Source organism: Rattus rattus, chromosome 3 (assembly GCF_011064425.1).
Source record: "Rattus rattus isolate New Zealand chromosome 3, Rrattus_CSIRO_v1, whole genome shotgun sequence".
Taxonomy (NCBI): Eukaryota; Metazoa; Chordata; class Mammalia; order Rodentia; family Muridae; genus Rattus; species Rattus rattus.
The window spans coordinates 219787990-219805506 of NC_046156.1; the positions used below are offsets into that span (position 1 = coordinate 219787990).

The window sequence follows — 17517 nt, forward strand, 5'->3', positions numbered from 1 at the left end:
TAATCTAGAAGAGAAGGTGAATTTCCTTTTTAACATTTTAAATAATTTTGAAATTATAAGTACATTTTTTCTTTCTTTTTTCTGCCTCCAAACCCTGTCATTTGCCTCTCCCCATTCTCCTTCAACCTCCCTTTTCACTAATTATTTACTAATTATCACACACATATATTATACATATAACTAGCTATAACCTCTTCCATAAAATGTTACTTATTGCATGTATGCCTTTAGGACTGACATTTTGTCACTGGGAAGTTCCCCCATTCAGTTTGGCATAGCCATTGGTGTCTTCCTTTTCCAGTCATGTTTAGGCAGTCATGTTAGTGAAACTTTATGGGAGTAGCTTCTGATGCTGCTCGGAGACACAGTCTCACATAAACTTCCTGATCCCCCTGACTCTAAAATGTTTCCACCCACTCTTCCTCGAAGTCCTCTGAACCTTGGGTGTGTTTTGTAGGTGTATCTTTTGGTACTGAACTCTACAACTCTGCATATTGATTATATGTGGTTTTCTTTAGTGGTCCCTGTCTGTTGCAAAGAGTTTTTCTTGATAAAGGGTGAAAACTACCCCTGTCTGAGGGTATAAAATTGCTGTAGGAATTATGTTGACTTAGTAAATTAAAGGTATAGATTCTTCTCTAATAACCCTGACTTCACTAGCACTGAGTAGTTATGTAGGTTTCTAGTTCTGGGTATAATATGCCTCTTGTTGAATTAGTCTTAAGTTCAATTAGACAGTTGTTGGTTCCTACCATAATATGCATGCCACAGTGCATCCTTAATATTACTATGCTATGCTTTTCACTGGATAGGACTATTGATTGATTGCCTCCCTCCTTTTGAAGCTTGCATAGAATTTCTGAAGTGTATGATGTCTTCAAAAATAGGGACTTAGCATCCATCTTTTAGAGGGTACAGATAACCAAGGGCAATAGGAGTGGGCTGTATGTTTTAGAAATCTCGGGAACAGCCCTGGCCATCAACTCAGAAGAGTTCTTCTCATGTCTGGTATTGGGTTTTTGTTGGGTATCTGAAGGCTCTTGGAGGAGCACTGTTGTGGCTGTTTTTTAAAATGAAAAACACTACCTTAAACTACATCTGTACCTTTTTTGTAAAATCTCTCCAAATATGAATGTTGTTTCTACTCTCATTCTTTTCTAGTAGGATACAGAACCATTTTATTATAAAATTATTTGTCTTTTAACACAATTTTTTCATAAATAAGGTTTTTCTAAAATATAACTTTGTTTTACATTCCAACCCAGAATATGTGTATATAGATTGAATCTTCTAAATCCAAATATCAAAAGCCTGAAATTCTTGAGAATCGAATGCTTTTTAGTGACACATGATGTTGAAAACTTCTGATATAAAGCAGAAAGCTATGCCTTACTTCCTTATGAGCCAAGGAAAACATGCTAGAAACACCTGAGTAGTATATAAAGTTACTCCCGGGTTATGTACATAGGAAGTATAAAGAAAATAAATTAATATTGTGTTTCAACTTGGGTTTTTCAACTGAAAGATTCTTTCATTTGTAGCTCATTGGTCTAGCTCTCTGATAAGCACAGGGTCCTGAGATCAAAAACAATCCAAAGAAATCACACATACAAATACCAAGTAATATTTTGCAAAACAAGTGGGTTTTCTGTAGTCTTGTATTTTTATGTGTATTAAATACCTAATACCTAAAGTTCTTTGCATGTATGCAGAAAGAAATGAAGAATTCTCTTCTTACTGATTGTGCCAAAGAATCAGAGACCAAGGATGTCAAGACAAATGTGGATCTCACGGAAGTAAAAAATGCCTTAAAGAAGCAGATATACAGAGACATATATAGAGCTCAGGTAAAGCTTATTACATTAATACTCTTTCTTTAGGTTAAGATGGAAGTGGCTGGTCTGTATGTTGGAATTAGGGGTTGTTTTAATTCAGAACCTTGTTGTCTAGTGGCTGCTGTGATATGCGACTAGATACTTGTAATCTGCTATTTGCAACAGTCTAGTTTGTAGCACTACAGCCTTTGCGTCTGTGATGAGGTAATGAAAGGATTTAAAAATAGAAGACTATTAAAGTAGGAGCCCCTCTTTTTCTTTTATAATCCTAGAGTAGAAACCAGACAGTTATCACTCTTGGAATGTATAACGTTTTAGTAACAAAATTCAATTTATTTTATAGCTTCATGAGCAATTTATGTTTTTCTTTGCCAGTTACCTTTTTGTATTGTTTTCCATTGACTGGATTATTGAGGATCTTTGTATAGCTTTCTTGAATCAGGATGTCATCTCCTTTTATATTTGCTGCAGGTTTTTTCATTATCACCTTTTCTGAAAATTTAGAAGTACAAATATTTAAAACAATGCAAGTTTTTGTGTGATTGTTGAGAAAACTTGACTCACTTTTTTCACCCCTTTAGACTCTTATATAAAATGGTCTGTCCCTTATATTTTTAACTTTTAAAGTACTAAGGACAATAAACAACTTCAGATTTTTAAAGTAAAAATTACATGAAGTTATTAAGGAGATAACTGAACTGTTTTGTTCCTGAGAATATTATTATCCTGAAATGATAAAAGTTACTAATTTGAGCCAAAATGAGTATCACATTAATTATAGCTATTAATCTGTCCTCGAATCTATTTTGAATGTTTGTCTAAGGTTTTGTGCTTTGTAAGCTGAAATATATTTTCAATTTAAATTGTTAAAATTTAATTATATGGTTGTTTTGTAGGCAGTCCGATACAACTGCATTAGAGTAGATAAACAGCCGGTATACAATGTAGAGGTAAGGGGCTTGGAGTTGGATGGTGATTGGGGCAAAAAGAGAAATGGTAATTTATTGCTTGTAATTAGAAATGGGGTTGAGAAGCATTATTCTATTGTAAAACATTTTCAACATAGCTGTCAATAGTGTTGAGAAAAATTAAAATATACATGGTGTTCATGATAGGTGAGATATATATTTTTTCATATTTTATAACTTTTATAAAGACTATTTCTCTGTTAAATTCTTGTTCTAACACTCCCAAAATATTTTATTTTCTTTATCACCATTCATTTTTCAAAAATGGATTGTTCTATTCCTGTGATCTTTAGAAATTTTAATCTTTAATTTTGAAATTTAATAGTCATATATGACATTTAAACTTAACTTTTCAAAGTTCCACAACACATATACAAGCTACTAACTTTAGTTATTTCCATTGTTAGAAATATTTTGGCCAAGGAGGAATGTTTTTTTGAAACACTTGAGTTACATTATGATACTTTCATAATTGTTACTATATCCAGATCTGTGTTGTGTATTTGGTATAGGGTTTCTCAGTGGCTTTGAGCTTGTAATGTATGTTCTTGCTAATTGATCTCCAAAGATCTACATCTCTATACTACATCCCTAGCACTAGGACTAAAAACATGAACCATTATTGGGTTTTTTGTTTGTTTGTTTGAATATGGGTTCCAATTATCAAACTTATATCCTCAAGTTTGGAAGGCAAGCACTTGATTTTTAAGATTTTTTTAAAGGAATTTTTATCTTACTGAAAAATAACGTAACAGCTAATAACATTATTACATGTCTTCTAGTTATAAAATACAGTAGTGCATATTATTTGTTTTGGGTCAAAAAGGCTTAAATGTCATGCAGTCTATCAAGTAGTACGAATAGGAGTCATCTATGTTACAGATGAGGAAATGAGAGTCTTTTATTTGGTCAAAATCTGATCTCAAAGTTCAACTTTTCTTCTTTCAGACATAAAATTATTTTTCCTTAGGTTAAAAATGCAGAGTTCCCCAGAGGAATATTAAATTTAATTGAAAGCCTCATAGAGGGACAGTTCTTTAAAGAAGCCATTGAAGAGCTTTCCTCTTTGCAAGCCCATTATGTCCCTCCAGTGTGCCTTCTACATGCCCTACTAGAGAATGTTCTGCAGGTAAGGGTACCTTGTGCAGTGAGAAACTTTTGAGATTCTTTTTTTTTTTTCTTCGAAGAGTGCTAAACTGTGAATATTTTAATGATTTTTTTAACCCATTTTTTTCCACTCTTAATATTTTTAACTATATTCAGTTACTATGTTGTGTGGCAGCATATTATCGTCTCAAAATGTCCAAGGAATGTTTCTCTTGAAAAAAGGAAAAAAAAAAGGAAACAAAAGAATGGTTAGAATATATTGTATGAAAAGAAATATTGTTCCGTAGAAAAAGGAAAATAAATGTTACCTGATTTTATTTTCTGTGACTATAAAGTAACGTAAATGCTGGATTATGGTGATCTAAAATGCTTCTAGTAAGAGTCATTTTATTGTGGTATACAGGCTAAGTGACTGTAGTTCATAGGAGTACTTAGTGGCACCTATGGAGAATAGGCTTTCTGTCATGTTCAGCAGGGTGCTGGTTTATACCACAGCAGCTAGAAATTGTGCTGCAGGAATTTTAAACATGAGCAAAGCTGGTATATAAAGAGTTTCTACTCTGACTTCATTGAAATTTATCTTTGGGAACTCTATTGTGACTGTCATCATGTTATGAAAATTTTATATGTGCTACCCTAACAGTTTAGATTTTCTGATGTGTTGTTCACAAGGGTAGGCTAGAATTACTACTCTAGTTTTACACTAAATTAACGGATAAAACTGTTAACTACATTATTCTATTTTTATTTATTTTCAATAATAGGATAATATAGATACATTTTCTGGTCGATACTTTCATATATTATCAGCTCTTCTTCATCTGCATCCTCCTTGGAAGTCACCAGCCATGTCAAGATACTACTTAGAGCTATTTCAGTGTCCAACTTGTATGAAAGGAGCCTGGTCTCTCGTGGAGATGCTCGTCAGGTATGTCCTTTCATACGAAGACATTTTGTCTAATATGTGATTTACTATGGTATAGATACTAATTTTTAAAAGTGTCTTCATACTTTTAGAAAAATATGAATGCTTGATTTTGTAGTGTAAAATTATAAACAGGACAAATTGTGTTGATCATGTTTGTCAATATTTTAAATATACTAAGTATTTGAAATAGACTTCAAATAATGACAACTTTTAAATTTTTTCCAAAATTCTCAATTTGAATATTTTTCAAGGAAAAAGTTATTAAGTGTAAGTATCAAAGTTTAGTCATAAAAAGCATAGATATCATTATATGTGATATCTGTTTTAGGGGTTTATTTTACTATAAGTAGATATTTGATTTTTTTAACCAGGACCTATTGTTTTCTAGATATGTCTTTATTCTACACATGTCACTTCTCTAGGCCGTTGTTTGGTTTTTGAGTATTTCCACGAATCTTTCCTATTTTCTCTAGCTAAACTCATTATTTTATGATTTCTATAACTTTTATTTGATAGTCTTCCTTTATTGGGAACACTTGTTTTGTTTATGTATTGTCAAATTTCTTTTATATAAAGGAGAAAAGATTACGTACATCTTTGTAAATTCCTTGAGAACATACCCAGGTTTTGTTACAGAATAATTGGGAAGAAGAGTATCTCGAGAGTACTGAGTATAGAGGAGCTAAGTATTAGTCTTTTTGCTATAAACACTTGAGCCTGAGTAAGCAAAGTGCTTTGCACAAGAGCAAGAGTACCTGTGTTCAGTCCATTGAACTTAAGTTGTAAAAAGCTGGTACGGCCAAGAAGTGGTAGCCCTTGCCTTTAATCCTAGCTCTCTAGAGGCAGAGACAGGTAGATCCCTGAGTTTGAGTCCAGCCTATTCTTTGGAATCAGGTTTAGAATGGCCAGACCTACACAGAGAAACCTTATGTAAGGAAAAAAAAAAAAGGGGATTGGTATTCTAACAATGCTACTATAATCCTACCCACTAAGTAGGCAGAGACTGGAGAATCACTGGGACTTGCTGGCCAACTAATCTTACTGCATCAGTGAGTTCTGTATTCATTAACAGTCTGCATTTTAAAATTAAAAACGAAGTTGGCAAATGATTGAAGAAGATACCCGACATCAACCCTAATCTGTACATGCACTCAAACACATACATAAATATATCTTTAAAAATATACTGCATACAAGAAACATTCCTCAATGACAAAGACAGATACTACTTTAGAGGAAAATGCTGGAAGTCCTAGTCAGAGCAATCAGACAACAAAAGGAGGTCAAGGGGATACAGATCGGAAAAGAAGAAGTCAAAATATCACTATTTGCAGATGATATGATAGTATATTTAAATGATCCCAAAAGTTCCACCAGAGAACTACTACACCTAATAAACACCTTCAGCAAAGTGGCTGGGTATAAAATTAACTCAAATAAATCAGTAGCCTTCCTCTACATAAAAGAGAAACAAGCCAAAAAAGAAATTAGGGAAACGACACCCTTCATAAAAGTCCCAAATAATATAAAATACCTTGATGTGATTTTAACCAAGCAAGTGAAAGATCTGTACGATAAGAACTTAAAGCCTCTGAAGAAAGAAATCAAAGAAGACCTCAGAAGATGGAAAGATCTCCCATGCTCATGGATCGGCAGGATTAATATAGTAAAAATGGCCATTTTACCAAAAGGAATCTGCAGATTCAATGCAATCCCCATCAAAATTCCAATCCAATTCTTCAGAGGTTAGACAGAACAATTTGCGAATTCATCTGGAATAACAAAAAACCCAGGATAGCTAAACCTACCCTCAACAATAAAAGGACTTCCGGGGGAATCAATATCCTTGACCTCAAGCAGTATTACAGAGCAATAGTGATAAAAACTGCATGGTATTGGTAGAGAGGCAGGCAGATAGACCAGTGGAATAGAATTGAAGACCCAGAAATGAACCCACATACCTATGGTCACGTGATTTTTGACAAAGGAGCCAAAACCATCCAATAGAAAAAAGATAGCATTTTCAGCAAATAGTACTGGTTCAACTGAAGGTCAGCATGTAGAAGGATGAAGATAGATCCATGCTTATCACCCTGTACAAAGCTTAAGTCCAAGTGGATCAGGGATCTCCACATCAAGCCAGATACTCTAACTAATAGAAGAAAATGTGGGGAAGCATCTTGAACACATGGGCACTGGAGAAAATTTCCTGAACAAAACACCAATGGCTTATGCTCTAAAATCTAGAATCGACAAATGGGATCTCATAAAACTACAAAGCTTCTGTAAGGCAAGGGACACTGTTGTTAGGACAAAATGGCAGCCATCAGATTGGGAAAAGATCTTTACCAATCCTACAATCGATAGAGGACTCATATCCAAAATATACAAAGAACTCAAGAAGTTAGACCTTAGGGAGACAAATAACCCTATTAAAAAATGGGTTCAGAGCTAAACAAAGAATTCACAGTTGAGGAATGCCGAATGGCTGAGAAACACCTAAAGAAATGTTCAACACCTTTAGTCATAAGGGAAATGCAAATCAAAACAACCCTGAGATTTCACCTCACACCAGTGAGAATGGCTAAGATCAAAAACTCAGGTGACAGCAAATGCTGGCGAGGATGTGGAGAAGGAGGAACACATGCTGGTGAGGTGTGGATGCTGGTGGAATTGCAATCGTGTAAAACCACTCTGGAAATCAGTCTGGAGGTTCCTCAGAAAATTGAAGAGAGATCTATCTGAAGACCCAGCTATACCATTCTTGGGCCTACACCCAAACATTCCACAGGGGCACTACTATCTTCATAGTGGCCTTATCTGTTATAGCCACATGCCCGACACCACCCAGATGCCCCCCAACAGAAGAATGGATACAGAAAATGTGGTTCATTTACACAATAGAATACTATTCACCTATTAAGAATGAAGACATTGTGAATTTTATAGGAAAGTAGATGGAACTAGAAAATATCCCGAGTGAGCTAACTCACACACAACAGGATATGCATGGTATGTACTTACTAACAAGTTGATATTAGCCAAAAAAGTACAGAATACCCAGGAATCAGTCCATGGAACTCAAGAAGGTTAAGAGCCAAAGGGCCCAAGTGAGGATGCTTCAATCTCTCATGGGAGGTCAAAGAAAGCAGAGGGCAGAGAGAGGGAAGGAATTAGGTGGGAAAGGGAAGGGGCAGGGGCAAGTCAATGGGGAACATGGTCTGGTTTGGGCAGAGGAACAGTAGTGAATCCCTGAGTGCCAGCAAAATGAATGGAAATATGCAGCCTTGGAATTAGGGAGGTTGGGGACCCTCTAGAATGTACCAGAGACCTGGGAGGTGAGAGACTCTGAGGATTCAAAGGGAGGGACCTTAAGTGAAATGCCCAACAGTGGGGAAAGAGAGTCCAGCTCCAGTAGAAAGATGGCATCAAAGATGGAGGTATCGGGTTGCGTTCCCACAGTCAAAATTTCTGAACCAGAATGGTTCCTGTTTAAAAGTGCTACATGGATAAAAATGGAGAAGAGCCTCAGGGGATGGTGGTCCAGTTACTGGACTAACTTGAGATCCAACTCAGGAAGATGCTTCAAGGCCTGACACTATTACTGATGCTATGGTTTGCTTATAGACAAGAGCCTAGCCTGGCAGGTCCTCTGAGAGGCACAACAAGCAGCTGAGTAAGACAGAAGCAGATACTTCTATCGAACTATTAGGCTGAAATCAGGGACCCCTGTGATTGAATTAGGGAAATGCTGGAAGAAGCTGATGTAGAGGGCAACCCCATAGGAAGACTAGCAGTCTCAACTAACCTGGACCCCTGGGATCTCTCAGACACTGAGCCACCAACCAGACACCAGCTGATATTAGGACCCCTGACACATATATATAGCAGTGGACTGTCCAGTTTGGACTCAGTCAGAGAAGATGTGCCTAACTAACCCTTGAAAGACTTGAGGACCCAGGGAGTGAGGAGGCATAGAGGGCAGGGCTGGCCACGGAGGTTGGGGGTGCATCATCTTGGAGACAGGGAGAGGAAGAATGGGAAAAGAAATTGTGGGAGGGACGACTGGAAGTGGAGGCAATGACTTTATTGTAAAAAGTAGTAGTAATAAATAAATACACACACACACACACACACACACACACACACACACACACACACACTTCAGGAGCTGGAGAGATGATAGCTCAGGAGTTCAGACACTTGGCTCACAATCTTCTGTGACTTCACTTTTAGGGGATCCAGTGCTCTTACCTTTTTCTGACCTCCATGGGCACCAAATACACAGATGGTTGCACAGGCATACATGCAGGCAGAAATATACACACATAAATTTAGCAAGTACATCAAGTGAACTGGGCTAACCAGCGCTTTCTTCAAGTGCACAAGCTAATTCAGGTGCACAAGCTAATTCAGGTGCACAGTAGAACATAGCAATTATCTTTGAAGTTTTGTTGTATATGATTATGACAGAAGATGCAAATAAAATATTGAATTTTAAAAACTCTATACTTTGAAGTCATTTACCCTCCTTTATTAAGTAGTGGAAATGAAAATAATCATGGATAAGGAAGGATACTATAATTAGTACTATAAACTGAAATTATAGCTCATAATTTGCATCAAAAAGACTTGATGAAATTCCTGAGTTTTTGTTCTTATCTGTGAAATAGACAAAGAGAAAACACTGGTAGTTGTTAAAATTTACCTTGAGACCAGAAAAACTGTTGGTGTTAAGACCTAAATCTTTTAAATATGCCATGATTTAAATTTAAAGGAAATATTAATAATGTTGTGTTCAAATTACCTTTAAATTTGTTGAAGGTTTTATTAAAATGATTCAGTGACTTTTTTATGAACTCTATTATTGGGTTCATATTTTTCAGGTCTTGTCTTTTCAATGAAGGTTTCTGCCATCAAATATCGGAAAACATTGGTTCTAAAGTGGCCCATCTTACACTGCTCAAGTTCTTCTTTAACCTACTTGAAAGTGAAGTGCGGCATTTGAGTCAAAAGTAAGTTAATCACAAACTCCTTTCAATAGTTTTGTTGTTTAAAATATATGAAGTCTCCTATTTTGCTTCTAGAGATATTTCGTTTCCATTTTCAGACACAACCCAGTGGTAGTGAAGGTTTGCTTATGTCTTTTTTTATTTTCTCCTCACTTCATATTTTTATTACTCTTCATTTGATAGAATATGTATTTTGGGAATTTCTTTGTATCTCTAAATGTGATATAAAGCCATAAAAATACCGAAAAATAGCATTCGAAGGTGGTCCATCTTTGTTGCTCAAGTTTTTTTATTGAAACTGAAGCGTGGCATTTGAGTATATATCATTTTCTCTATTGGTATATCTATGTTTATGTGTAGATACCACTGCACATGTGTGTACATGTATATGGAGACCAGAGGTTCAATATTGAGAGTCATTGCTCAGTAGTATCCATGTTGTTTATTGAGACAGAGGTCTGTTGTCCTGGAGATCACAGATTAGTGACCAATAAGCCCTAAGGACCTGCCTGCCTCTCCTTTCTAGCACTGAGATTCTAAGTGGCCTCCACAATGCCTGCTTAAATTAATATACCCAGCCCATGAGGCTATTTTTAATATTTTATCCTTAGTCATGTGTTGTGTCATGTTTATTATGTATTATCACCTCAAAAACTGACAACATTCTTGTCCGATCAAAATAATCAAGTAACTGCTGTGATTAAATTGACCTAATAATTTAATATTTGTTTATATTTTCATTAGGTTATGTGACTGGTCAGATTCTCAGAATCTAAAAGTAGCAGAAAAGGCAATTCTTCATGAAATTTTTTGGTCAGGAAGTGAAACTTCAGGACTTTTGACAAAACCAGTAAATATGCTTTTGGAATGGACTATATATTCTCACAAGGAAAAATGCAAGTCTAATGATGTAAGTCGGATTCATATACAAAAAATACAGTCTATGGAAAAAGCAGTTAGCTCTCTTTGTCCGTAGGTTTCACAAATATGGATTTACTGAGTGCATATAAAAATATTCAGAAAGGTTTTATCTCTGCTGAACATGTACAAATTTGTCATTATTAACTCATCAGTGTGCTATAGTAACATAACATTTAGATTATATTATTTACTGCAAGTGATGTATAGACGATTTGAAGCATATGGGAGGATGGAAAGTATATGTAGGCATCATAATTTACAGCAGGACTTTCTGGGTACCTTGCAGTGATATAAATAATGACACAGAGGCTTTTTAATATGTTATAGCTTAGGCCTTTTAGTTAGAGGTTCTCCCAGCTGCTCTAACTTAGCCTGACTGACGAGCCTATATTCTGCCCTGTGCCTAGTTCTAGGTTTCTGCTCTGGTCTGTCTGTTTACTTCCATGTCCTCTCACAAACATTCAGCCTCCCTCTCTCTTCCCAGAAGTTCCACCCTCCACTTCCTGCCCAGCTGTTGGCTGTCAGCCCCTTTATTACAGCCAGTCAGATACAAATCTACATTTTCTAAGGCAAGAGAGAAAGGAACAATACCAAGATCCTGCCATCATTTAGCTCTCATCTGGTACAGAATTAACATTGAATATACAAAGACAATGTATACCCCAACAACAATATGGAACATAAGAGTTTTGAACATATATCGATTTGGAGAAGTATACATTTTTTAATCTGTGGTATGTGTACTAGAAGTAATCTAAGGAGCAGATACTGGTAGAAGAATTTAGAGAACTTGACAAGGAATGATACCCATTATAAACTGTTGTCTGAGGTCAATAGAGGAGGAAAATTGCCACGCATTATGTAGAACAATTGTATGAGAGTATAAAGGGGAAAAAGATAATATTTTGAGTATATCATAGAAACTATTAGTTGTCTTTCAGAATAATCTGCCTTTGGTGCCTTATTGCCTACTTTTTTAATATGCCAATTTCATACTTTTTAATCATTTATTCTTTCATCTATCTTCTCTAATTCTTGCATCATTTTCTTTTTAGTCTCTGTTTCTAATACTTCTATTTAGTAGAAATTACTTTTGGAGTACAATTGACCTTCATTTCATGTATTTAATACTTTAATTTTGGGTTTGATTGTTTTTTAATAGTGTTTTCTTTTATCAACTTTGATTTTTTTTTCTTTCATATATATAGTAGTAAGGATTGAACCCAAGAGCTTCTTTTTATGAAAGCCAAGCAGTCTCACACCAGATAGTCTCACCAGTCCTCCAGAGATATGTAGTCCTCAGTTTCGCAAGTGAATGATGACATGTTATTATGACTGGGCTTTGTTTGATTGGTTATGTTTCTCTGATAACTTCTAATAGTGAGTTATAGTGAAATATCATGTTTTTCTGCTTTATAGAATTTATTGACCATTTCCTTTGGGCCCTAAAGGATATCAGGTTGCAAGGATGTGTTTTTACTATACTTTTATAGTATTCTCTGTCACCCACCAGTAGTTTGTTACCAACCAAATCTGCTTGTTAATTATTATTTAAGTTTGTTAAACTTAAATTACTGATTTCTGGTCTACATTTTTACAGGGCATTGGGCGTGCTTTCCTGTACTTGTAGGTTTTCTTCATTTTTTAAAACAGCTTTGTTTTATATATATAAATGCCTTCCTGTAGATAATTAAGATGTCATAGCTAGCAGTTAGGTAATATATCCTTTCAGGGCAATAAACAGAGTAGTTTGGGAGGGCAGAGAACTCTGTTGGCAAACTGATTCTTAAAGAATGAAATCCTGTGTAGTCTCCAGTTTTTTTAAGTAATTCCTCAGACCTGTTTAGTAACTATTATTGAAGTTTGTTACATTTACAGTACTTATTTCTATCTTGCAGTTTTGCAGAGGGTTCAGGGGGTGCTTTTCCATGTTTTCAGAATTACTAACATGGTGTTTTCATCAAAATTTTAGGTTACTAAGTCTTTTTAGCTGTGTCTAGTATCCCGCTAAACACTTTGACTGCGTTTTTGAGTTTTGTAAATTTTTTTTTTGGTCATATCTTCCATTTATTGAATTTTGGAATTATAGCTGGTTTGGTGATTTAAAATACTGTATCACAATTCTATAGGATAAAGAAAATACTGTCATTTAATCTAGTATCTTCTAGTTTAAGATGAATCCAAAACGCCATTTAATACTTATATATTGATTTAGCAAAAGAAGAAACAAACATAAATATACATTAAGAAGCAACAAAAAGTTACATACAAAAATATTATAATGTTTCTTGATGCAACCTGCTCTGTTTCTGAAACAATGTAAAAATAATTCATCTGAAGTTATTACATTTATAATGTCTAAATTCACCACAAATTTACCTGATTAGCATTATGTGCTCCTACATAAACAAAGAAATAAATGAATGAAATAAATCAATATTCCAGAAGTAAATCATCCATACGCAGTTGGTTTTAGCAAAGTTGTCTAGAATATAATGTGGAATAAACTACAGGACAAAGGATTATGGGATAACTTAACATACAATAGAAAATTTGACTTAAGATCTCTTACCTAATATTTTATAAAATTAACTCAATGTGGATCTAAGATTACATGAATATGGTTTTAAAAGTAATCACTGATATAAATTACTGTATGCCTTAAACTTGACAATACACATGTTCAAAAAGAAAAAAGAATTTAAATTCCAATGAAGCATTTAGTTTAAAACTTCATTAAAAGTTATATAAAAAAGAGTGAAAGTGGACTAGGACTGTGGTTTGGTTAGGAAATGGGTTGTCAGGAAAGCCTAAGGTCCCGACTTTTATCACTAAAGACTGTGTATAACAACTGGGTTGGGTGGCATATGCTCATAGTGTTTGGGTAGAAATCTCAGCAGGTGTCTGAACAAACCACACCAGGCCAACACGGTTCCATGTGGAGAGGTTTTAATGAGAGAAGAAGAGTAGAAGAGGAGAGGAGTAAACGCCGGCCATGAGCATGTGGAGGGAAGTGGGGAGAGGAATGGGGAGAGAAGGGACAATGGGTAAGAGGGCAAGAGCAAGAGAGTGAGGAGGGGCCAAGCAGCCCCTTTTATAGTGAGTCAGGCATGCCTGGCTGTTGTCAGGTAACTGTGGGATGGAGCATACCTGGCTCTTGCCAGGTAGCTGTTGGGGTGGAACTTAAACAGAATGCTAACATTCCCCAGTTTTGGTTTAATTGAAAAAGAAAAATTAGAGGCGATGGTGGAGCAGGAATAGGGTCGTTCTGATCTCTGACTACTTCTCTAGGGAACCTAGAAAAGTGGGTCTGAGATGTTTGTCCAGTCTTAAGAGTTGGCCGTTTCCTTGTTATACAGGCTCTGTGAAAACATCTGAGGATAGGTCAGAAGGAACAGGTCCAATAGAAGTGTCTGTGTCTGTGAGAAGAGACATCTGGAGGTCGCTTCTCTGGAGCTATCCTGGGTGTAGTAAGCGCCTAAACTTGACAAGATCCTGGAACATACATACATATATATATATATATATATATATATATATATATATATATATATATATTATAGGTAGAGAATAAGATTAAATGCATTTGGAAGAAATTTTTTTTCTTAGATGTACATTTGAAACTCAGAGGAATCCCGCCCTTTGGAATAAGTAGTAAGTGGGAACTTTAGGCAGATGTACTATTCTGAGTGGAGTCTATTTGGTCCATGAGAGGTAGGTCTGAGTGGGTTTCCTATAGCTTATAAGTTTACAAAAGAGATAACAACATGAGTTAACAACATGAACATTCTTTAAGATAAGCTTTTTATGGAGCAGAAGGAAGAATTTGTGATTACAGTTGGATCATATATTGTTGAATTTAGCAAGAAGAGGAAATAGCAAGCATTTAAGCAATCGTGGAAAGTCAAGCTATAAGACTGAGTAATGTACTGAAACTCTTTAATAAAGGCAGAGGAGTTAGAGGTATAGGAAACCCAGTCTGCTTTCTATCTGAGAAAGTTCATTAGCTGAATCGAGGGTTGTACTGGTATGTACCTCATAGCTAAGTCGAGTTCTAAGATGAGTTACCCATGGGGGGAAGTATTGAATTATTTGTACTGGCATCTGGGAATAATCTCAAAACCCAAAATTTCTGCAAGACTAGATGTCAAAGTCATCATTCAGACCCTCTAGAGGCCATATGGTGAGCCCTGGACTCAACAGAAATCTTCTCTCCCCAGGCCTGGGAGTTTCTACACTTTAAAGAGCTTTGAAGGGGGAGGGGATCAAGAGTAGCTTTCGAGGGAATATGAGCCCAATGGTCAAAGTCTTATCTAGTTCAGGGAAAAGAACCAATATATACCTGAGTGCCATAAGGCAGAGAGAAGGTATCAAGGTTTGTGGTTCTATTGCAGTTCTTACAGAATGAGTCCTGGAAGTCTTAAAACAGTTTACCATTCCAAAAAGACAGGTAGAGAAAGCAGTTTCCAGATCCTACTTGAAATGACTGTTTGTTAAGCAACAGAGAGGTTCTGGACCTTCCAGACTCTGGGGTGTACCTGAGAAGCTGGTAAAGGAAGCAACATGTCCGCGTTAGTAAGTTGGTTGGCGAGAAGGAGCAGAGGGGCTACTGGCGAGCTTAAGATTTAGGCAAATGGGGAAGCAAAGGAAATAGACTCCCAACTTAGCTAGGAGATCCCTTCCCAATAAGAGGACTGGGCATTTTGGCACTACCAAAAAGGAATGGGTGAAAAGTACACCCCTAAAAATGCAGCTAAACAGTGGGGTTTGGTGAGAAAGGTAGGGTGTTGCCCCCTATCCTGACAATAGGGATAAAGGAGAGAGAAGTGGGTCCCCAAAACTTCGTTGGGACTGAGTAAGTGGCCCCAATGTCCAAGAGGAAGGAGATGGGCTGCCCACATACCATGATGGTTACCCAGGGCTCTGCTGGTAATGGCAGTGGTCAGTTCCAGGGTACTCAGGCCCCTTCAGTCATCCATAGCCAAGCCTAGAAGATCCACCAGAGGGTTATCTGGATGTAATGTCCCCCTGTCCTGTGCAACATGAGGGCATAGACAGTCCAGTGTCTCTCTTGATGGCACCTAAAACATGGCCCCTTTGCTTGCGGAAGTTAGGGCAAGCCCCTGCCCAATGACCTTGTTAATCACATCTGTAGCAGGAGCCTGGTGGTCCCTTAGTCTTAGAAGACCAGGATTCCGGAGCGATAGCTGGGGCTGGTCGGACAGCCTTTGTCAGCATATGGTACTTTTGTCTGCGAGCCTTCTCATCCCTTCTGTGGTACACTTTAAAGGCCAGCACCAAAACTTCTGCCTGTGGAGTTAGGGACCCCCTCTCTAGCTTTTTAAGTTTGTCTTTTATGTTGGGGTAGCTCTGGGAAAAGAAATAGGTCATCAGAAGTTGCTTACCTTCTGGACTCTCAAAAGTCCAGATTAGTATGTCACAATAAAGCCTTTGTAAGGCATTCTAAAAATTGGGATTGGTTTTCCTGTTTTTTCCTGGATGACCTCTTATAGTTTTTCAAAATTCACTGGTTTTAAGGTGCCCTGTGGAGACCGGCCAGGAGGCAGTTTATAAATCCATCTCTGGCTAAAATACCACCCATAGAATTATAATTCCATCAGGGATCCTGGTCAGGTACTGCCTCAGATCTAATTTGATATGTTCCATCTGATTGATCTCATCTGTGTGTATTCTCATCTGCTCCCAAACTCGCCGGCATTCCTCAGGAAGTAAATTATTAGTAAGGACCATATTGTACATCATGGATAGTCAAGCTCTGAGGTAAAGAAAGCACACAGAGGTCAAGTGGGCCACTGCTCACCAGCAAGTGCTTAAAGAGGGTGCTCTCCTTGGCAGGCAGCTGCACACAGGACATCTTGGCGATGGGGAGGCCTGCTGGACTGACCAGCCAGTACCTGGGATACAGGTTACCTCAGTGGGATGTCACAGGAATCAGAACACAGAGAGGGATTAGACAAAAGGTCTATCAATGCTTGAACATAAAGGATTTTTTTTGTCCCATTTACCAGACTGCTGGCAGTAAGTAGGAAAATTCTGTAAAATTGAGGAATCTAGCCATTATATGGCCATTTTGAACCATTGTCTAATGAGTACTGAGTCCAGACATTGGAGGTTCCTTTATCGCATAAAGGCTGGCCAGGCCCCATCTGGGAAATTGGGGGTCCTCCTTGCCAACAGGAGGAATAAACCTACCAATCTGCCGGTGTTTCTGTGGGAATTTTAACAGCAGTCTGGTAGCAGGAAATGTAAAACCACGTGGTTGGTGAGGGCCTGTCTAAGTGGCCCACGAGGCAAGAGCTGGAATCACATAGTGAACCATGGAGGGCAAAGGCTCCTACAGTAGTCTGCCTGTGCGCCAGTTGCAACAGCAACTCACATGGTTCAAGTCCTGAGTCCCACAGCAGCCAGCAGGTGTCAAATGGTGCAGTGGAGGCCTACAATTTGTGGTGGTGATCGAATTCAGGTGGTGCACACAGCGGTGGAGGCAGTCTCTGTCCCTCCCTGCCATAGCCCCATGCCAGCCCATGACTCATGCCAAGCGAACACGCCCAAGCCCCGTGCCCAGGGGTCCCGGTGAAGGCTGCAGACCAGCGGAAGATGCGGTGGCGCTGCACCAACGGGCAGCCATGGTGGCAAGGGCTTTGTCCTCTCCACTATCAGCAGGGCACTGAGCCAAGCATGGTCTGGTCACGGGGAAGTCAAGTCCCCGTACGTGCCACCAATGT

At 37.5% G+C, this 17517-nt stretch overlaps 1 protein-coding gene across 1 annotated transcript in view; it reads left to right on the forward strand.

Moving 5' to 3' along the window:
* The window catches only part of Slf1 (SMC5-SMC6 complex localization factor 1), an 87571-nt gene that overhangs the window by 36995 nt on the left and 33059 nt on the right, over positions 1-17517 (forward strand). Inside the window, exons 9-14 of the mRNA XM_032899107.1 lie at positions 1713-1847; positions 2732-2785; positions 3774-3932; positions 4675-4838; positions 9725-9853; positions 10595-10760. Of these exons, the coding sequence (XP_032754998.1) occupies positions 1713-1847; positions 2732-2785; positions 3774-3932; positions 4675-4838; positions 9725-9853; positions 10595-10760 (807 nt within the window). The remainder of the gene's footprint in view (positions 1-1712; positions 1848-2731; positions 2786-3773; positions 3933-4674; positions 4839-9724; positions 9854-10594; positions 10761-17517) is intronic.